General features: G+C 36.6%; 1 protein-coding gene across 1 annotated transcript; it reads left to right on the top strand.

Moving 5' to 3' along the window:
* The first annotated feature begins 369 nt into the window (after positions 1-369).
* On the top strand, positions 370-22,676 carry LOC126818349 (anti-sigma-I factor RsgI6). Its single transcript, XM_050545717.2, has 12 exons — positions 370-507; positions 722-870; positions 2,715-2,810; positions 3,433-3,589; positions 4,097-4,142; positions 11,630-11,785; positions 14,159-14,214; positions 14,533-14,670; positions 15,675-15,846; positions 18,589-18,699; positions 19,513-19,731; positions 22,443-22,676. Exons 3-12 carry the CDS (start codon positions 2,723-2,725, stop codon positions 22,674-22,676), a joined length of 1,377 nt encoding a protein of 458 aa, XP_050401674.2. The 5' UTR covers positions 370-507; positions 722-870; positions 2,715-2,722.
* The last annotated feature ends 510 nt before the right edge of the window (positions 22,677-23,186 follow it).

The following is a 23,186-nucleotide window of genomic DNA, read 5'->3' as shown; positions in this document are numbered from 1 at the left end:
TAACGCGCTTTATAAATGACGAATTATTCGTAGTGATTTAACTAAATTGAAATTACCGCCGGCAGTATAGTCCTTGCCATTAACCGTTTTCCAATGCTGGGGATTGTGAAAGAAATGATTTTTAATGAAATGGGGTTTAACATACTACTGTTCTGCTCCGACTGGGTTGATTATGACAGATGGTTTACTTGTTTCGTATGTGAGATAAAGCACAAGATAAGACTGAGATAATCGTGTAGCACAGTGACCCCAATGTATAGCGTCATGATTTTATGATTTTAACATATAACCAAAAGATATAATGGCGCGGTCCGGAACGGCGACGTTATTTCTGCTTATTGTGGGAAGCATTTTGTGCTTGACTATTGCTCAGAATATTTTGAAAGATGGCGATTTTGAAAACAATAATTATCCTTCCAATAATTGGCATTGCACTGGCAATTGTAAAATTGAGCCAACAAAATCTGATAAAGTCAGTGGTGTCCAGTCTGTCAAAATAACAGGCAGGTAAGTAAGAGGGTGTTCAGTCGGAATCAGTGAACATCATAGGAATCGTTTGTAAATTCGTTAAAGGTACATAATATATCATTGTTGTTATGGTCTTGGTTTTATGTTCATTGAACTGTTGATTATTCAACCTAAAATTTAGTAAATAGTATGTGGAGACAAGAACCAGTTTCTTTATTTGACATATGACACAAAGCATTACATGCCTTTTTAGGACACAGTTTTGGGAAGGAGCTAGTCAACAGGTACCATTTGAAAGAAACACAAGATACCATTTAGTATTCTTTGTCAAACAGTTGAATAGAATAGCCGGCAAAGTTTTACAATTATTTAAAGTCAACGTTGGGTTTCAAATAAATGGAGGTGAGTTTCTCAAAACTGAACAGCAACGCATGAATATAAATTCACGCACCTAAAATGTTGAAGGGGCCATTAGCGATATATTCGGGTCAGCAAAACTATTTTCACTTGACGGGTTATGGGAAACCGCCACAACACCTCCACATAACAATATAAACCTTTAAAATACAGATGTGACGCCACCCTTTGATGTTGGCATATCATTATTCCAAATAATGTACTGGCAATTCACCAATTGTACATTATCTATACTGGATAAAATATCGAACTCTCGTTAAGTATTTCATTGAAATGCACACATGACGGGTTATGAGAAACCACCACAACACCCTCACATAACGATATGAACCTTTGAAATACAGATGTGACACCACCCTTTGATGTTGGCATACCATTATTTCAAATAATGTACATTATCTATACTGGATGAAATATCGAACTCGCGTGACGTATTTCATTGAAATGTACACACGTGCGGGGTAGTGTTTGTATTTTAAGTCGTTTAATGGTCTCGAGCTTAAGACATTGCGTTATATATTGAAACAACACTCGAGCTAACGTCCTCGTGGAGTATCAATATATTAAATAATGTACTGGCAATTCACCAATTGTACATTATCTATACTGGATAAAATATCGAACTCTCGTTAAGTATTTCATTGAAATGCACACATGACGGGTTATGAGAATCCACCACAACACCCTCACATAACGATATGAACCTTTGAAATACAGATGTGACACCACCCTTTGATGTTGGCATACCATTATTTCAAATAATGTACATTATCTATACTGGATGAAATATCGAACTCGCGTGACGTATTTCATTGAAATGTACACACGTGCGGGGTAGTGTTTGTATTTTAAGTCGTTTAATGGTCTCGAGCTTAAGACATTGCGTTATATATTGAAACAACACTCGAGCTAACGTCCTCGTGGAGTATCAATATATTAATTAAAGCTGAACTCCGATGCAGAAAATTATTTGGTGTTTCTACTTTTTTGTGCAAAACAATTCACAAAATAAGAAGAATTGAATGGCGTTGGCATAGTTATTGTTTGGGGTAAGATAGTTTGTCTCTTACTTTTTAGCCCAAAAGTACATCATGGTTGGCTTAATTCATCTAATTAGTAAAATAATATGTACCTGATTAGACATAATAATTGTGTAGCAATAATATTTTCAGTAAGCTGATAGTGACAAAAATACCCTCAACGAGTCGAGCGTGTGGCTGTTGAAATATAGCAAGGCGGGTGTGCGCACTGTGCTTGACAAGGATATACTGGATGTGCGTTCAATCCTAGAGTTTTACGTCCACTTGCACCAAGAGTGATATTGTGAGCGTGGTCTGTCTGTCTTCTTATACCCGTCATCAATCGCCATGTTTGTTCTACAAAATGGAAAACAAGTATGGCGACTGCTTTCTTTTTTTTTGGGGGGGGGAAGGGCCTTTTATTCATTTATTTTCATAGTTTTGTTATCGGAGTTCAGCTTTAATGTCTCGCGCTTGACCATTTAACCACACTTATTGTGAAGCCTGATTTCATGCTTGATTGGGGACAAGTGTTTCCGCAGAAGCTACGTATATTTTGAAAGGCATAAAATAAGGTCAGATTAAATATATATTATTTTAGAGCCCGGAAAACTGTCCTGATAGAACAATGAAAGCAACATCGTAACACCACGTGCTTCCAATCGCGCAGTTACGCTAACTGATGATCGGTATCTGGCACCGAAATAAGGGGATTAACTGTGGAATAGACGTCAAATCAATTTTGTTTTGCTTTGTAAATATACGTATTTAGAACCAAATGGGTTTTTTTCTTCTTATTTCAATTTTAAGCTAACACAATGTATCCGGATTTGGTTAATGATGGAAATGTTCACCAAGGAAGAGGGTGGGTTAAGTTAGAAGCCTACATCCAAACACCTGATGTATGTGAGTATTGATTTCCAGAATCTTGCCATTGAACTAAGTAAACTTATAAGTATTAAAATAAAGGGCAGATCTGAAGCAGGGAGAACTACGGCGTCCCACTCCTTTAAACAAAATAAAGTGTAGACGAAAAAGCACGAAATATTAAATAAAGTGCAATTATCCCTTTACTAGTGAGATTTTGGCAAACTAGAACCCGCCCACCTACATATACCAATAAGTACCATAACCCCTTTCCTGTATGGTTTTGGTGGTCTACTGTATGGTGACACGGTGCAAAAGCCAACAAGAATTTATCCTCGCACGATGTGCAAGAACATCGGCATTTTGGGTGTTACTCGCCCAAACAGTTGGGCACAATACTGGGCATAATATCATTTCCTAGAACATCACACATTTACTTCGAAAGCTCTTATGAGCAAAATATCATATTCACACGTACTTTTGTATTTAAATAGGTTTGCTGTTAATTCTGAAAACGGTGCGTAGATAAAGCTCTATATCTGTACTCTTTCTGGAAAATTTCACTTCATTTATTTGGGAAGGTCACATAGCTTAAACGTTACTTTGAACATTTGTTTTATTATGTACCATTTAATATCTAAAATAATATTCGGAATTTCAGCTTTTGTAAAATCAAGTATAGTTATACAAGGTGGAGATGCTGGTATAGAATATCTAGTTGATAATGGTCGCATTGAAAAAGTAAACGAAGACAAAAAGTGGAAAGCTGAGGCGAATGAACGAATCGATAGGATAAGAAAAAACAACATTAATTTCAGGTACCGTATTCTAGTAATACGATGTACTACTAATTGAAAACAAATGTGTGACCGAGAGGTCTGTCAGATATTATAAGCGTCTAGAACGGTTCTTTAAATCTGTAATACTTGAAACTTAAAATGATAACTTTTCAACATCCAATATTAACATTATGAGATCCCGCGAGATTGCATCATGCCAGCACACTTACTGGACATCGGATAAAAAACTAGTAACTTATGCTACTTACATTCCATCCTTGGGTAGTCGCTTTTTAATCAAACACGCACATGCAAACTTATGCTTGAAATAATAGAATAGTCATTGTCCTGAGAGTTCAAATGAATACAGAATTCAATTTGGAGGCTTTCGCCTATTCCAAATAAAACTGTTTTCTAATTACGTTGCTGTTCTTAAGTTTTTAGACGACTATTGAAAGCGCGCGACCAGTCTTTTCAATGTGTTAGTTTCACATTGCAGATTGGTCAGTCGGTTATTGTGATTTTGTTTTTCACACGCTTTTTCAGAGTTACCGTACCATCTAATACCAACCCACAGGACTACAGAATTCAGGTATGTACCATGTCTATAAATTATAATAATCCATGCCAACATAATGGCTGCATAAAGGGAGACAACTTCCTCCAAGATGAATTATGTCCGTACTGAAATGTTTTCTTAAAGTTAAGATAAAATAATAACCAATTGCACTTTATTTAATATTTTGGTGCTTTTTCGTCAACACTTCATTATGTTTAAGGGAGTGGGATACCATGGCCCCCTCCTGCTTCAGATCCGCCCTTTATTTTAATACTTATATTACTTGAATTATTTGTGCATTCTAACTTTAAAGGACAATATTGATGTCAGTCATTATCACATATTTGATAGAACTAATTAAACACGTTCCAAATATAATTTTAACACAGAGATCATTGCTACGATAGCTGAGTAATACAGGTTTCAAAGACCAAAAGTTGTTGTGTGAGACAGTGAGAGGATATCTGACAATTCATAAAAAGAATTGACTGCCACTAGATAAGAGAACACGAAAGAAAAACAGAAAAAGTCCGTGCATTACCATGTTTTTATAAGGTATAGAATGAATATAAACAAGGGAATGTACGGACTATTTCTATTTTTCTCGTGTTCTCTTATCTAATGACATTCAATTACTTTATTGAATTGTCAGGTATCCTCTTACAGTCCCATATAACAACTTTTGGTCTTGGAAGGAATTATTAGTGAGCAGAAATTCGGCCGTGTATCTGATATCACTTGTCACATCAGTCAGTTATATAGAGGTATGACTCGTGTTTCCTTTGGCGTTCGTCACTTCCGATTCAGGAAACCTGTATTACTCAGCTATCGTAGCAATGACCTCTGTGTTAAAAGTATATTTGGAATGTGTTTAACCAGCTCTATCACATAAGTCCCAGAAATTCCTAAATGCAAAAGGCAAAACTACTGTAATGGGTTGATGTGTGTACAAAGTTTCAAAAAGATATATTGAACGGTTTATGCTCCGGACACAAAATTATACACCAAAAAAAAACTAAGTCAAATTTGTTTCCATGGAAACACAAAAAATATAACTCCCAGGAATTCCTAAATGGCAAAAGGCACAACTACTATAATAGGTTAATGTCTGTACAAAGTTTCATGAAGATATCTTGAATGGTTTATGAGATATGCTCTGGAAACAAAATTGTACACTAAAAACTAAGTCAAATTTGTTTCCTTGGAAACACAAAAAAATATAAATCCCAGAAATTCCTAAATAGCAAAAGACACAACTACTGTAATAGGTTGATGTGTTTACAAAGTTCCAGAAAGATATCTTGAACTGTTTATGAGATATTCTCCGGAAACAAAATCGGGACAGCAGGACGGGCGGACGGGCCCCATTTCAATATCCCTCCCTAACTTCGTTCGGCTCCGGATAATAAAAAAAAACTCTCACAAATCAACGTACTGTACTATCATTTATATTCATAATGTATTCATGTGTTAAAATAATATACTATTTCAAATTTTAATAGAGTAAGTGCATTAATATTTAGAACCTATTTATATCCATAAAGAGTAATAACCGCAGAAGGTATATAATTATTTCTTAGAATATCTAAATGACGCATCGCTGTTTCTTAACAGTGATAGCTCAGATTTTAATAGAGTAGTTACATTATTACTTAGAACCTATTTATATCCATAAAGGGTCCGCAGAAGGTATATAATTATTTCTTAGAATCTCTAAATGGCGCATCCCTGTTCCTTAACAGTGATATGTCAGATTTTAATAGAGTAGTTGCATTGATGCTTAGAACCTATTTATATCCATAAAGGGTAATTATCCGCAGAAGGTATATCTCTTAGAATCTCTAAATGACGCATCCCAGTTCTGGGTTGTTATTAAACACAAAGCAAACCAAACTATTCTCATATTACTTCGAATTTATGGGTGGGCTACTTCCAAACTGAATTTATCAAATGTGTTATAGAGACATTCTGCATATATATACTATTCAAAAAAAGTAGGGGATATTTGATTTTGGGGGCATAATACTAAAATATGCAAATGACTACGAAAAAAGTCACTATAGAACCTAACAGTAGAAACATTTCCAGTTACATGTGACGCCCAAACGCTATACATCCATTAAATCTGCTTTTTCGTGATTCAAGTCTGAATATCGAAGAAGGAGTAACTCGTTTTTCGACATTCGAAACAGGGAGAAAGAGCATTTTTTATACGAATCCACTGATTTAGAGATAAATCCATTAAATCTGTTTTTTCATGATTCAAGTTTGAATATCGAAACAAAAAAACGAGTAGCTCATTTTTCGAATTCGCCGATATAAAAAAAAAACAAGGAGAAAGTGCAGTTTTTATGGGAATTCACTGCTCAGGCATCCTCTGTTATGATATCTTTAGTTAGTTTTATTAGAATTTTGAGATTTAAGTCTGAATATCGATAAGAGATATAAGTTCCAACCTAATATACTATTCTGATATCATACCGTATCACCCAATAATATATTCTACAGTAGATATCGCTTGTTTGATATATTTCATAATCTACTGCGATACATGAATTTGATTGGTCAGTTGAAAAGGAACTACTTTTTTTATTTTCAAAGAACAGTTCATTTCTTATTAAAAGTAACTTTTTTAAAATTAAAAATGAACTATTGTTATTCAATTGACCTTGATGGAAACACTGGGTCAATATAAAGGACTATGCAATGGTTGAATTGCTGTCAAAAAATGATGTATCACTACGCCATAATGTTCAGTAAAAGTGAAATCTACAGCAAAGAATTATATTTATCTATTTGTGCATGTAAGAAGGGATTGGGTGATAAATAAAATCTCCTACTCGTCTTTTTTGATATAAAAAAATATCAACACTCGTTGATAAAGTAAAAATAAAACTCGGCAGAGCCTCATTTTTTGTTACTTTATCAACTTGTGTTGATATTTTTTGATATCAAAAAAGACTGGTAGGAGATTCTCTATATGTATAGACGAGTTCAGTGATCAAACACATGATTAATAAGCAATTGAAAACATTTAAAACAACAAAAATGTAATTAATACTACTTTAGGTTGTTGTAGTGTTTATCTAAATGTTCAGTTTCTTTGGTGCTACTCTTATTCGAGTCGGGGATCACGTGGCTAAGTGGGTAAGACACTAGCTCGCTAGCCTGGAGGTCGGGTGTTCGATCCCTGCATTGGCCGAGAAAGTTCATCCAGATTTTCCGGCGTGGTTCTCCCTTGCAGTGATGCAGGACGGAGGGGCTGACAAGGAAAGATGTCTAGTCGTTCGGATGGGACGAAAAACTGAGGTCCCGTGTACACATTGGCGTGCACGTAAAAGATCCCTTGGCAGTTGGAATTCGATATAAGAGTAGGCCGTAGTGCCGCTGTCCGGGCAAAGTTTCCCTCATAGCACACTGTATGGCGTATGCCCGTCTTCATTAGCCCAGGTAAGGAGCAGAACAGTAGGACGTTAAACTCCATTTCATTTCATTTCTGATTCGAGTCGGATATCGTCTTGGCACGGAACAGCTAGCACTTGAATGATTCATCATTATATTTTGATTCATTTGACTGATTTGGCACACTTTATAAATCATTATTTGAACTTTTTGGTACATTTATTTCAACATTCCTATCAGTGGTAGGAATTTGCACATTAGAAATACTGATATTTATATTGGGATTAGCTGTTTTGGGCACTACAGCTATAGATATATCATTTGGATCATTCTCATATGAAACACAATCATCACTAATCACACGAATTGTCCAAAATTTGTTCTACGTGTCTCCGAATTCTATTTCCGTCGGCGGTACGTATTTTATATGAAACTGGTCCGGTTGATTTCTCAGCTTCCTTATGAACGAGCTAAAACAGGATGTCCATCGTCGAATGATCTATGGGTTGTCGAACTTCTGAGATGGTTTGACGTTTTGCTTTGTGCTGGGTTTAGGCAAATCAAGTCTACATTTCACATCTGACCTCTCATTAGTATTGAAGGTGTGGCGCCTGTTGTAGCGTGTATTGTATTTCTATATGAGAGTAATGGTTAGCGCGTGCGCGCTGTGTCATAAGGTCTCACTGGGTCAGCTGGCGTGGTTTCGATTCATGGGTTTTCTCCGGGTCCTCTTGTTTCCGCCCACTGCTAAAGACCTCATACGCGCAAACGAATTATTGAAATAAAATTGAACCATGTTAGTCCTTAAATGACCTAGTTCGTGTCGAGTGGACGTTTAACTCAATTTTCCAGACTTTAGACTGTGTTTTATACCTCTGCTAGTCTATTAGTAGCTGGTGATACGGTGCAGAAGACGTATGATGGATTCCGTTTGATTTCGTGAACGCACTAAATTCTTCTGAAGCAATCTGTGGTCCATTGTCTGAAAATACCTAATCAGGTATACCGTTTCTCGTAGTACTGCAATGGTTTTTGAAGATGTTGTCGTGTCCATGATTTTAACTTCGGGCCACTTTAAGTGTGCGTCTGGTACTATTGAAAACTACTAAAAACATTTTAGGTTGGAATGGACCTGCGAAATCTATATGTATACGTTGCCATGGTGATTTAGGCCATGACCAAGGGTGCAGAGCAGGGGCGGATCCAGGGATTTTTGCAGAAGGGGGTTTGCCAGGCTCCTGTTAAGAAAATTTAACAGTTGACAATGCATGACGCCATCATCGTCTCTAAATTCCGAAAGCATACATAAACATAGAGCTTTTAAAAGAGAAAAATCCAACACTCCGTTTGATGTCAATTTTTATAATGAATTAATAGGATCACATTGTGATTTAATGTCTATATCATTATTTCGCGCTTTGAATGCCCACCCCACCATCTGATGTTAAAGGATAAAGCACACGGCCTTTACACTTTTCTCATAGAGTGTTTTTTTCTTTCTTTACAATTCATTTATGCAGCTGTGCAGGGTGGTGTTTGGACACCCCCCCCCTCCCGCTCTGAATCCGCCCCGCTCTGAATCCCCGGCTGTACGTGACAAGGAGTAGGGTCGTCTGTCCAACCTCGTGGGTTTTCTCCGGGTCCTCCGGTTTCCTCCCACTGCTAAAGATCCCTACGCGCAAGCGAATTATTGAAATAAAAGTAAACCATATGTTAGTCCCGAAATGACCTAGTTTGTGTCGAGTGGACGTTAAAACCCATTTCTCTCTTCTCTCTCTCTCTCTCTCTCTTGATAAACAATCCGCATTCATGGTTGAACCGTACTTTATTAACTGAAGAGTTACATAGGTGAGTCGATACGTAACAGTAGCCAATACAATAGAGACATTTCGCTACATATAATAATACAATGGGATGTTTCGTATATGATTAAAATCTTCGCCAATATATAAAAAAACAAAGAGAAATAGCAGTTTTATGTGAATCCACTGCTCGGGCATCCTCGTTTATGATATCTTTAGTTCGTTTTGGAAAATAATTTAATCAAATGTGTTTTGGAGACATTCTGTAGATATACATCCATCAGATCTGCTTTTTTAAGATTCAAGTCTGAATATCGAAAGACGAATAGCTCGTTTTTCGGCATTCGGCAATATAAAAAAACAAGGAGGAAGTGCAATTTTTATGCTGATCCACTACCCAGGTATCATCATTTATGATATCTTTAGTTCTTTTTAGAAAACGTAGCTCGTTTTTCGACATTCGCCAATATAAAAAAAACAAGGAGAAAGTGCAGTGTGAATCCACCGCTCAGGTATCCTTATTTATGATATTTATAGTTCGTTTTAGAAAACTTATTTAATCAAATGTGTTTTGGAGACATTTTGTAGATATTTATCCATCAAATCTGCCTTTCTGAGATTCATGTCTGAATATCGAAAAAAAGAGTAACTCGTTTTTCGACATTGGCCAATATCAATAAACAAGGAGAAAGTGCAATTTTTATGTGAATCCACTGTCCAGGCATCCTTATTTATAATATCTTTATTTCGTTTGAGAAAACTTATTTAATCAAATATGTTTTGGAGACATTCTGTAGATATACATCCATCAAATCTGCTTTTTTGAGATTTAAGTTTGAATATCGAAAAATGAGTAGCTCGCTTTTCGACATTCACCAAAATCAAAAACCGGGCTAGTTGCTTTTCGTTATTCTCCAATATCGATAAACGAAAATCTGCACACTGCCAACAATTATGGGGGTATATATCCTTGTTAAATTGTATGGGTTAGTGGTATACATCTGTGCTAAACAGCAGATTGAAGGATTTGTAGGAATGCCAAGACAAAATTGAAGAAGCGCAGACAGTCTACCCTAGTGGGAATTCGACAACAAACCACATATTAACTTTTTAGGAGTTAGCATAGTTGTATTTATCCAAACAACGTGGTAGAATACACAATCTGTACCTTGACTTTTCAAAGGCATTCGATCTTTGGAACAGAGGAAAATTCACGGATGTCTTGTTTGATAAAGGTGTCTGTGCTGTGGGAAAATGCATCATGTATTGAGCAATATGTACAAATCAATCTCATCAGCTGTAAAATGTATAATTAGACTGTGAAAAAACTGGATCACACTGAAATAGAACAAAAGTATGGGAATGAATGTCTAAGTTCGTCATAAGCTCCTGAACAAGAGTGATCGTTGATGCAAGGGAAACCATAAATATATTAATTCAATAAACTGGAAATCATGAAAGATAAAACCTATTGTTAGACTATAAACCCGGGCGAGGGAAATCGTAAATATTTTAATTTAATGAATTGAAAGTCAATAAATGTGAAAAATATTATCAGACTGTAAAACTGCATAAGTACTGAAAACCAGGATATGTAAAATGTATAACTAGACTGTAAAACTTGATAAGCACTGAACGGTATTAATTCTGCATGCTGAAAATAGTGATATGAAACCTGTTAATAAACCTGGACGAGCGAAATCGTAAATATACTCTTCAAATACCTATGCAGGTTGTGATATGATAAATAGTCACGGACATGTGAAATGCTTTGAGAGCAGAGGCGGATCCAAGGGCCCCCCCCCCCAATTTTGGACAGTGCCCCTTTTTACTGCTGAAAGTGCCTTTTCTCAGACCCAAATATGCCCGTTCCCAACCCTTTGCAGGGATCCCAAATGACTCCAATCATCGACTCAAACACAACAGTCTGGTCTAATTAATGCTTCCACTGGTCTAATTAATGCTTCCACTTTCAAACGAATTCTTGCTGTTTAGCTGACGGTGCCCTAATCCTATACAGTGACTATAGACAGACATCAATGATAGCATCTTGTGGAATCGACGGCGTATACACTCATGCCCATCACCGACGCGCATGAGTGCAACTTGATGTAGCATTGTTTCATGTGCGAACAGTACACAGTACAAGTTACAAGGCTTTAATAGTGAAGTGGCTAGGGAATAGATTCGTCTTTTTTCCCATCATAATGCCTCGCTCGCCTTGACAATTTTCGATTCGCATGTTCAACTGGCTTTTTTGCTCGATTTAAGGATCTTTTTCAACGATATCGACCTTGTTTTGTTTTTTCTTTTAAGATTAAGCTTAATAAGCACGCCTTCCCATTTGGTTCCATGATCAAGACGGACCATGTTTTAGAAGATAAATACGCTCGTCATAGAAGTCTTTATTATTATATGTTTAATTGGGCAACATTAGCTAGCTACTATTGGAAGTGGTCAGACGGCCCATGGGTAAGTAATTTGCTAGATCTTGGATTTTTTTATCAGGATGGCAACCGAAAGGGGGCAGTATTACTGTCTGATTTATTGAAGGGCTTTATTTCCTACAAATAATTATTATTACTATAACTTTCACTCAGAAATGCAACCATACAACCATAGTCTACCTCTATGATAAGAAACGTCTTGTTTCATTTTGGTTTGGATGGGGTTGGGTGTTTTATATTATAATCTATTTTTCAGTTTTTTACACGCCTATATTTCAGCATGGGCGTATTATGTCACAGCCCCGTCCCGTCGGTCCGTCCGTCAACAATTAGCTTCTGGATGGAACAGTTACTATGGTTTTTAATGTGTTCTTCCTTCATATTTGGTGGAAAGTATTGGGGTCACCTGAAGGCAACCTCTATCGATTTACAGCCTTTTAAGACTTTCCATTACGGACATATTCCCCCTTTCCCGAATACAATGTGAACGCTGTAGTATTTTGTTCAAATTGGTGTGAAGCTTTGGGATACTCGGGACATAGATATTTGGTTTATAACTTGCATACAAGCACAGTCTAAATAATCATATTCAGTTTAATTTATATGGAATCATGATAAATACTTCTCAAAATTCTCGAGCTATACTTTAAAAGTATAGAGACTACGATCTTTAATGGATTTGATTCGTGAGGACAAAGACTAAAAATATTCAGAATCCTTATCAAATTTGAGCAACAGCCAAGTATTCTATTCGTATGGTCTGTTGTCGAGATCTAGACATCGCTGCATAATTTTCACGTTTCAGCTGGTTATCTTTTAATAATGTCAATGTCGGTGGTAGTTATATATATTAAAGTTGCACTATGTAAGAGCTAAATCTGCAAACTGCATATCTTTGTTTTGTCCTCAGTTGTTATATAAACCATTGATTATACATTTATTCACACGCCAAGCCCATAATAAACTCTCTAGACATCGGATAATTCTGATTTTTAACATATTAAAACACAGTCGTCAGTTATTAATTTGATTAAAAATTGGATAATCGAGACTTTGTTCATTATCGCAACAACGGTTGCAATGACAATCGAGGCTGTCCTTGAAATGCCATAAACCCGCTCAGAACGAAGTAATTTGACTGAAATTTTCAATATATTCCCTTTTCATTATGTATCTTAAACTGCCAGCTTTGTATCGAAATCTTATATCATGCATCATTAAAGATGCATAATATATTTGAATAAAGAGCTAGCCGTTCTTGCTATAATAGTTCCAAAATAGATAATTCAAAATTAATATATTGAAAATTTCATTGAAATTATTTTTTTCTGAGCGAAGTTATCATTGAAGTTTTGACATAGATTGTTTATTATCGTAGCAACGTTACTTTTTAATCGTATTTTAACCCGTTTGTATCTGTGCCATCCGATATTCTAGATAGTTGATTGTAGGCTTGCCATGTGAATACATGTCTTAATAATAATATATTTAACATGTAAAGTCAAAATAAAAACTCCTAATAAGCAGATTTAGCTTTAAAATGATGCATATTTCAATAGAAATAAAAGAGCCCCCTTAATTAATGTATTATGCATTTGAGCGTCTTACGTGGTTCGAAGTAGGCGGTAATTATATGTGTTAAGTAGAATGTTGGTATTTGATAATTGACCTGACGTGGGCATTAGTTTCACCGTTAATTAATGTTACACAAATACTTTTACACAAATAAATATTTTCCGGCAAACTGTTTATTTTACAATTTCTGTTTTAGAAATAAAACAATTCCCCTGATTAATGTCTTATGAACCGTATGCACATATATTGCGAGCGAAATGGTTCATACCGCCATTATATCTTTATTTGTTTTTCAAATCTATACAATCATAAAAGGTGTGTTGTGCTTTTTAATTCATGTTATTTAGTTTCTCCTACAATATACCCCCTTTACACCATTTCCCCTTAACTGTTTTTTTACAATATCAATTTCAGAAATAAAACAGCTCCCTTATTTAAAGTCTAGTGCATCGTATGTATATTGGAGATAGATTTTTCATACTTAAAACAAATATACCATCATGCTTATATCTATATTTCTTTATTTCTGGTTTCCAAATGTAGAGTCGTGACAGAAGAAACAAATCGTGAACGTGAGAGAGGAAAAACGATTTGCAAAGTGGCAAGAGGTCTATAGATGAGAGATTGATATGCTTTTCACGAAAGCACAGCATTATTTCAAAACTTTCAGGGTCCGCCACGATCCCATGTGCTCCGCGACCGCGACTAGAGTCGTGACACAGGGGTTGGGAAACCAGGCTTTAGAGGGCGATGTCCTTTCAAAAATGGTAAAATTTTATTGGAAGACTAATACTATTTTTGGATTTTGGGTTTCTATTTTAAGGATCACCCGGAATATACTACCAACCAAGCTGCGATCAACGAATTAAAGAAACGTCGGTTTGTAGTATTTCTTAAAATTGCGCAATGGTGATAAAATGCCTAGAGAAAAAATGTCTACATTCTCCAAACTATGAAATGAACTGTCACCATTACTTAGTATAAGCAAACAAATAAAACGTTATGTAATTTATTAGATAATTAAAGAAAATAAGTATGACCTGTAGCAGCATTTTGTCCTTTTCACGGATTCTCCGTATGAAATATTTATAGTGTGAATAACAACAGTAAGATATGGCAGGTGATTAACAAGTTTAGTGTACTTTCTGTCAATATATAACTTTTAAAAAAAAATATCTACTTGTATATATATTACAGTATTCCGGTCAGAGGTCATAATATATTTTGGGGTAATGGCAAATATTTACCTGACGAAGTCATGAAATTATCCACAACAGAATTAAAACATGCCGTTGATGAAAGAATACGTTATGTTGTTGCTGCTACTAAAGGATAGTAAGTCAAGTTGACTAGATTTTCTCTATGTTGGGTATAATCACTCTTTGGGAATACATGGCTAAAAACAAGATTATAAGTATAGTCAGGGGCAATAATCCAGGAAGTTACTGCCTGATACGTGCCAAAATAGAATCCATCCGAGATCACTGTCATATTAACACAGGGGTAATTATCCAGGAAGTGACTGTCCGATACATGCCGATATGGAACCCACCCAAAATCATTGGGATGTAAGCATATATTTTAAGTTTCATCAACATAGGATAACAATAATAATCACCTTTCGAGGGCCCAGAAGCTAAAACGCGACTATTCATCAATCAGCGGCAATAATCCAGGGAGTGACGGCACAATAGGTACCAAAATCGAACCCATCTGAGATCTTTGTGAAATTAACATATAGTTTTAGTTTTATCAAAATTTGTGAACGACCGCGCAGACAGGCGGGGTCGACAACAATCGTATAGGCCCCGTCACTGAAAACTCGTTAGCAGGCATAAAAAACTAATAACGTTCAGTAGGATTACTCGATTTAAATTATTTTTATGTCAACTTGTTGTGTCTTCGTATAACTTTACTTCTGGAATTTCATTTAATATTATTTTAAGTTTGAATAATTAGACCATGTAAGCAGGAAATGAACATGTGCGGCCATGTTTTTCCATTAAATATACCTACTTCATGCCTAGGCCCGATTGTGATATGCAATCGATGGAAATTGATGAGCCTGTTTTCCCGACAATGCAAACTTTGAAATTTTTAGCAGTTCCCCCAAGCCCGCCGATGGACCCACGTGACTCGCGATGCCCTGGTGTTTCCCCGAGGCAAAAATGCACAGAGGGACCTAGGCACCACTCCCAGGTTACATTTTGATTAAATTTAAAAATATAACAAAGGTGTTTTCTCTATTACCAACAAAAGTACACCCGCAATGTCTTGTGCTAATTTTAGTTGTTAGATGGGTATGTTAATAATTGTTTACTACATTCTTGATCTTTTAGTGTGGAGCACTGGGATGTCAATAACGAAATGTTACACAACCATTACTTTGAGGAGAAAACAGGAGATCCGTATTATAGTCATCATATGTATTCTTATTTACATCAATTGGATCCCAAAGTGAAATTGTTTTTAAACGATTTCAGTGTCATCGCCGATGGCCAATATGTATCTGTAAGTTTGTTGTATAATATACTATTCAAAAAAAGTAGGGGATATTTGATTTTTAAGTGTTATTAAAGTCACCTAATGAAACTGACGAAGAAACAAATGACAAAATGAAATGAAGTTCACATTCATCGATTTATTCCAAATGATCGTTAGACTAAGTAAGGCACAGACTGACCATTATAAGGGTAAAATGATAGCCGGGGTCAAACAGCAAAGTTACCACAGCATCACAACCAAGTCAGTAACGGGTAAATCCTCCTCTGTTTGCCAAACAAGCATTGATCCGACGTGGCATACTCCTAATGAGACGTCTAAGGTCATTTTGGTCCAGATTGTCCCATTCCTGTTGCAACGCAGCAGCAAGTTCTTGGACATTGGTAGGACGTTGTTGACGTTGACGTAACCTCTGTCCAAGCATGTCCCAGACATGCTCGATGGGGGAGAGGTCGGGACTCAGTGCTGGCCAAGGTAATGTGGTTGTCATCCTGGAAGATGAAACGGCGGCCATGACGTCGTGCGAACGGCACAACATGGACTGCCAAGATGTTGTCCCGGTAGTACTGGCCTGTAACACGCCCTGCAACAACATGTAAAGCCATTCTTCCAGCAACAATGATGCCTCCCCACACCATAACAGAACCACCCCCAAATCGATCATGTCTGATGACGTTAACGTCTTGGAAGCGCTCGTTTCGACGACGCCACACCCTCCTACGTCTGTCCAAAAAATCAACAGTGAACCTTGACTCATCTGAAAACATCACATTGCTCCAGCGTCGATTATCCCAGTGTTGACGATCCCTACACCAACGACGTCTTGCCTGAATGTGATGATCTCTCAAACAAGGGATCACGCGAGGACGTCGGGCGCGAAGGTGACCCCTATGCAGTCGATTCCGAATCGTCTGGCCACTCACTCTCACACCAGTGTCTGTTTGAAGACGAGCGCTGATCTGATTTGCTGTGATGACACGATTTCTCAAGGCCAAGGTACGGATAAATCGATCCTGGGCTTGAGTTGTCGCCCTTGGTCGACCTGAGCGTGGTCTGTCCTGTACAGATTGTGTATCACGGTATCTGGACCATAGCCTGCTTATGACAGACTGAGAAACATTCATCGTCCGCGCCACAACCGCCTGTGTTGTGCCGATCTGTAGCATGCCAAGGGCACGTAACCTTTCATTTTGGGTAAGCCGACGCATATCAAAATTTGTTTTCTGGTCACTAAAACAATTAAACTGATGTTTCCACCCTGGAATTCAATGCCACAATGACTGTAACATTCAAAGTCAGAGTCGTGCAAATCTTGGGTTGGACCCCCATGATGACCCCAAGCATCACCTGCATTCCATGCGGTAGCTATTGGTGCGTTTGGGCGTCACATGTAACTGGAAATGTTTCTTCTGTTAGGTTCTATAGTGACTTTTTTCGTAGTCATTTGCATATTTTAGTATTATGCCCCCAAAATCAAATATCCCCTACTTTTTTTGAATAGTATATATCTGCCGTAAACTAGGTATTTGTATTAATTAAATTGAAAATGGTGTTTAAAGGGAAAAAAAACTTTCTGATTGAGTACTGAATTTGTTGATCAGATGTGTATTTTCGATTAGTGACGGGGAAGTTGAAGGTTAAGTTTCAAAAGATTTAGCGGGAGTCGGCTTTTTAGTTTTAATTTTAGTTTGCTATGTCAACGATAAAATGTCAACAATGACTTATCCTTAACGTAATATTGTTTACGAAGATGCATTGGCATCCAGCAAAACAAAAATCCAACAAAATGGATACCTTTTCCCCACCGTACTCATCCAGTTTATACAATGAGTTATTCAGAAAAATAAGGATTTATTTCTGGTCGTGAGGTCGTGTTTGCAGAACCCACAAAGAAATTTTGCAATTGAACAAAACTGAACATAAGTTAGTTATTAGTTTCACATATTAAAACTGATGTAATAAACACAAATGTTTTAGGGTTGCATAAGCAGATGGCGTTTTACAAAATGTACATTAGGCAGTCCCGCGACAAACATTTCAACACTTATGCTACCAAATCTATAAATATATGACGAGCATAATAAGCATACACCGAAATCGTGCCATTTATCAATGTACTATCAGACTCAGTTGCTTGTTTTTAGTATGAAATTAGTCAAATAAAATTGTCTTCTCAGTTTATTGACGAAGGTGGTTCTCGGTTATCGAGAGTATTTGAGAGTGATGGGGTAGGGATGTATTTTGAATTCATCATATCTTTGTAAATTCTGAACGAAATTGAATCATTTTTTAACTGGCCATAATTATTCCTTCAAATGATTCCTAAAAATAATATTGCAGATCAGAGTATTTAATTAAACATGTTCCCGGTTAAAATCAATACGGCTTATTCTCCCACTGTCCCAATATCGCGTTCATAACGTTTTCGGAAAACAGATGTACATGCTTCACACCAAATTTGTAATAAATCCGTTAAAATAAACTGTAGCTTATCAGAAAATGGGAGCAAATGAGTGCCACAAAAATCGAACACATGCAAGATCGAGGCATCCTTAACATATATTTCGTGTAAAGGGTAAACCGAGAAGAAATTGTGCCTTACAAGGATCCGCATCCTTGGTATGTAGTATTTCCGTAAAGGGGATATAAATATACATTTTAAGTTCCATCAAAATCGTATGAAAAATGAACACATAAGAAAAAGAATCATTTCTAATAACTGCCCGAACAAATAATGCTTTTACCCTGCAGGCATATGTAAATCAAGCCAATGAATACAGAAAAGCTAATGTAGGTGTGTATGGCGTAGGTGTCCAGTGCCACTTTCCTGAAAATCATCCACCAGATCCAACTCTTATTAAAGTAAGAAATTCAATATTCATTACATGCTATAACTTGCTTTTCGGGAAAAATTAAGGATCGGTACGTTTTGCTTTTCGGGAAAAATTAAGGATCGGTACGTTTGGCTACAACATGTATATATATACATGTACTAGTTTAGCACACAACACAACCCATAGCTAGTTGTCATTTTTCTAAATTCTGAAATACATCTACTTAATTTTTGTCGTTTGCATAAGATACCTGAACTTTAATTTAGTTTATATTGCCCCTTAGTCATTAGTATAGCCCCTTTATCACAGGATTGGTACGTATTGATACCGGCAAGGTGCGTAGTCAAGCTCTAAGAAAGAGGCACCATAACACATACCGAATAATTTCAAATTCATTATTTTATTTATCTGGTATTTACTTCATTTCGTGTTTTATGCGTGTATCGTTTGGATTCCGTACTCAGTTCTATAAATCCAGGGATCCACGGTGGATCAGTGATTAAGACGTTGGCTCTCTAAGGTCCCGTGGTGGATACCGGCATGAGCCGTGAAAGTTCATCGAGAATTTCCAGTATAGTTCCCTCTTGTCAGTGGTCAAAACGTATAGTCGTTAGAATGGGACGAAAACCCGCGGTCCCGTGTACACATTGGTGTGCGCCGCTGTCCTGCCAAAATTTGACTTATCGCACACTGTATGGCGTATGTCCGTCTTCATTATCCCAGTCGGAGCAGAACAGTATGACGCTAAACCCCCGTTTTATTTCTTTTCTATAAATTTATTAAGGGATACCATTATAATTATGTTGATGTGCCTTTGAAATATTAATAAATGTCGTAATAGAAACGCCTGGATCAGTTGTCTGCGTCTGGATACCCTGTTTGGGTCACAGAATTGGATGTTGTTGTTGCTGATGAGAATACAAGAGCCCAGTGGTATGATAATGCTCTAAGAGTCTTGTTCAGTCATCCAACTGTTGAAGGTATCATATTGTGGGATTTTTATGGCCCAGAACATTGGAGGGGTAAAAATGCGGGTTTAGTTAGTGATCAGGATTATCGGGTGAGTTTTGACAGTAATATTCTCATATTAATTAAAAGCTTAAACTGGTGATGTTACTAAAAGAATACCAGGGCGTTTGCAATGTTACATGGTATCGATATTATGCTCTTAACAACATCAGGGGTTGAACTGAAACTGCTTTAAACAGAAACCAGCTTACTTGTACGCAAGGAGCGGCAAATTTGTCGGAAGTTTTGTTTCAATTTTCCCGAAATTCGAATTCAACATTCATTATGGTGAAACGGTGATATATTTAAACGGTTGTTAAAATCTGATACAAATTGTGTCCTCTAATGAATCCTGGAGCTAACAAGGTGGTTTTTCGTAGAATCAGGGGAGTTATGATCTGATATGTGCAAATATCCAAAGGAACTGAGATCTTTCAGATAAATAAACATATATTTTAAGTTTTATCAAACTCGGACAAAACTTGTGACCTCTAGTCGTTCCACAACCTTGGTATACTTTTACACAATTTGCGTACAAGAACCGGTTATTTTGACGACCAGTTACGGTCGTCTGATTTTTACGAAACTTCATTATCACCAGGTTGTAACGATTATATATTTAAATGATTTTTAAAATCGGATAAAAACTGTAACCTCTAGAGGGTCAACAAATTAAAATCGTGATTTTTTCGTACAATCAGGAAGTTACGGTCCGTTATGCACAATCGAGATCTTTGGTCAAAACTGGATAAAAATTGTGACCTCTAGAGGGTCAACAAATTAAAATCGCGATTTTTTCGTACAATCAGGAAGTTACGGTCCGTTATGCACAATCGAGATCTTTGGTCAAAACTGGATAAAAATTGTGACCTCTAGATGGCCCACAACCTTGATATTACATACTTTAACACTATTTGCGTACAGGGAGCGGTCATTTTGTCCGGCAGTTTCGGTCTGATTTTCACGAAATTCAAATTAACCATTATAATGGTGTAACAGTGATATATTTAAACGTTTTCTTTTTAAATCGGATACAAATTGTGATCTCTAGAGGAACCACCCGCTAAAAACGTATTTTATTTTGTATTCATAATCCATAAACATATATTTTAAATTCATCAAAATCGAATAAAAATTATTACCTCTAGAGGGTCCACAAGCTAAAACCGTGATTTTTCCTACACCCAATTGCCATCCATGAAATTACGATCCGATCTCGGTCCACATAAAAATCTGGGCGAATAAAAACTGGATTTTCATTATCGGTCTAATAGGTTAAAGACACCTTCCCGCGTACAAACTGGGTGATTTGATGATATATTTGGACTAAAAACATATTCAAACTAATAAATCTACCAAAATTATGCTTCAAATCCTTCTCAAAACATTGTATTCGAGAGGAAATACACCAAGCTTGGGGAAAGTATCTTTAAATACCACGTACATATATACATGTGTTTAGAAAAATACAGAATCACCCAGATGCTCACTTCCAAAGCAGTCATTTTCCCACAGACGTGCAAGGTTCAGGTGTGATGTTTGTCTTCTTATTATATTCGTATTAAAAAGTTGTGTGTTTTACAGTAATTAACTTTGTAACCCAGATTTTAATACAAGGTTATATTTAGATCAATTCCCAAAAGTCTGAATCGAAACTATGTCTAATGAGTTTCGCCGCTATTTATGACCCCAGATTGTGCTAAAAATCGCGCTTGCAGCTTGTGGACCCCTTATGGTCCCAATTTTTGTCCTATTTCAAAAGCCGTTTAAACATATTACCGTTACACCATATTTATGGATGAGTTTGAATTTTTTAAAAATCGGAACGAAACTGTCCGACAAAATGGCCACTGCTTGTGTGCAAATAGAGTATAGGATACTAAGGTCGGCGCATCTTTCGATATGAAATGAATTCTATCAGGTCGGGATTACTTATAAACCAATGTGACAATTTGGAAAGTTAATCCAAACCGGATATATTGGCTGTATTTGCACCCGATTAGATTTTATTACATACTTCGAGAAGGTATTTGTTGAGTAATAAAACCTTCTAGTAGTTTATCGAGGGCTGGCCGTCCTTACCGCAAGGAACAAATATTATCACCACTAGAAGCAACAAATTCCAGAACAAGCCAGAACTCATACCAAAATGGCCGCTTTATACAAATGAGTATTTAGGGGAATACTAACCCTAATGGTTGTGCGATAGCTCAGTGGTAGAGCGCTGGACCGGCAACTGCGAGGCGAATGGGTGCCGTCATGGGTTCGATGCCCGTATGGGTTAGGAAACGTTAGACCCACGGCCCGTGCTTTCTGTGAGGGGATCTGTAAAGAACCCTCACCTCCCGATAACCCTAACCCTTTTAAGAGAAGTAAAAACTAAATTAGACCCAAGTTTAGTCTTTTAAAAAGGGTTAGGGTTCGGGTTAGTTATCCCCAAAATTCTCATTTATTTAAAGCGGCCATTTTGGACCTCGGAAGCACCCGAACCTCGATAAACTACTAGAAGGTTTTATTTGTACCGTGCGGTAAGGACGGCCAGCCCTCGATAAACTACTAGAAGGTTTTATTACTCAACATATACCTTCTCGAAGTATGTAATAAAATATAATCGGGTGGTATTTGAGTGTCATATTTATTTACCGCTTTAGCGCTCTATTATCCAAATTATAATGGGTGTGTAATGATAGTAAAATTCTCTTGGTATAGTTACTTTTGGACGTCGGTGTATTACAAGTCATTTATTTCTCTGAATATTTAAAGGTGAATCCCGCTGGTAAGCATTATATAGATCTGATTTATAAAGAATGGAGTACTCATGTCATACACGATCTAAACAATGGTAAAATATTTAGTGTACGTGGTTTCCATGGTGATTATGAAGTGATGGTCAAATATAAAGGAACTCCTATCAAAGACATAAAATTTACTTTAGGAAAATCAGATAAAACCGTGGATATAACAGTAACAGATATCAATGGTAATTACTTTTTTTGAAAATAAATATATAAATATAGTCGTGGAAATACTAGTTATTCCTGGATCAATGTTATGACAAGTTCAATTCACATTTAAGATATTTGTCTTAAAAACTGGAGAGACCTCGTCCCAAAATGTCGAGCAACTATTATCAGCTCAATGCTTGGTCAAATTAGAGTAGTATTGTCACTTCCTGGTTAGCCGAATCTTGAACTCCTGGACAGTGTGACTGGTTCCTTATAATATAGTTGTTATATTGAGCTCACGAAACAGGATAAATGAAATGAAATGGGTTTAATGATCTACTCCGCCTGGGCTAATGAAGACTGGACGAAGCAGGGTAGATCCTGCTATAGATCTAATTGTTCGAAAAATAACATATATAATAAATGTTATAATAAATGCCTGAAGAGCAACTTCGTTTGTGAAAACGTTAGCACAAATTATGTAGTTTCATTTCGCCAACAATATATAACATATATATATATATATATATATATATATATATATATTATGATCTTTAATGTT

Source organism: Patella vulgata, chromosome 4 (genome assembly GCF_932274485.2).
Source record: "Patella vulgata chromosome 4, xgPatVulg1.2, whole genome shotgun sequence".
Lineage (NCBI taxonomy): Eukaryota > Metazoa > Mollusca > Gastropoda > Patellidae > Patella > Patella vulgata.
The sequence above is the reverse complement of the archived record's forward strand: the minus strand, read 5'-3'. Positions and strand labels throughout refer to the sequence as shown.

Coding starts and splice junctions, on each gene's coding strand:
- LOC126818349 (XM_050545717.2), top strand. CDS start 2,723: ATGTATCCGGATTTGGTTAATGATGGAAATGTTCACCAAGGAAGAGGG. Junction 3,590..4,096: donor AAAAACAACATTAATTTCAG/GTACCGTATTCT, acceptor ACGCTTTTTCAG/AGTTACCGTACCATCTAATA. Junction 4,143..11,629: donor CACAGGACTACAGAATTCAG/GTATGTACCATG, acceptor TTTTCTTTTAAG/ATTAAGCTTAATAAGCACGC.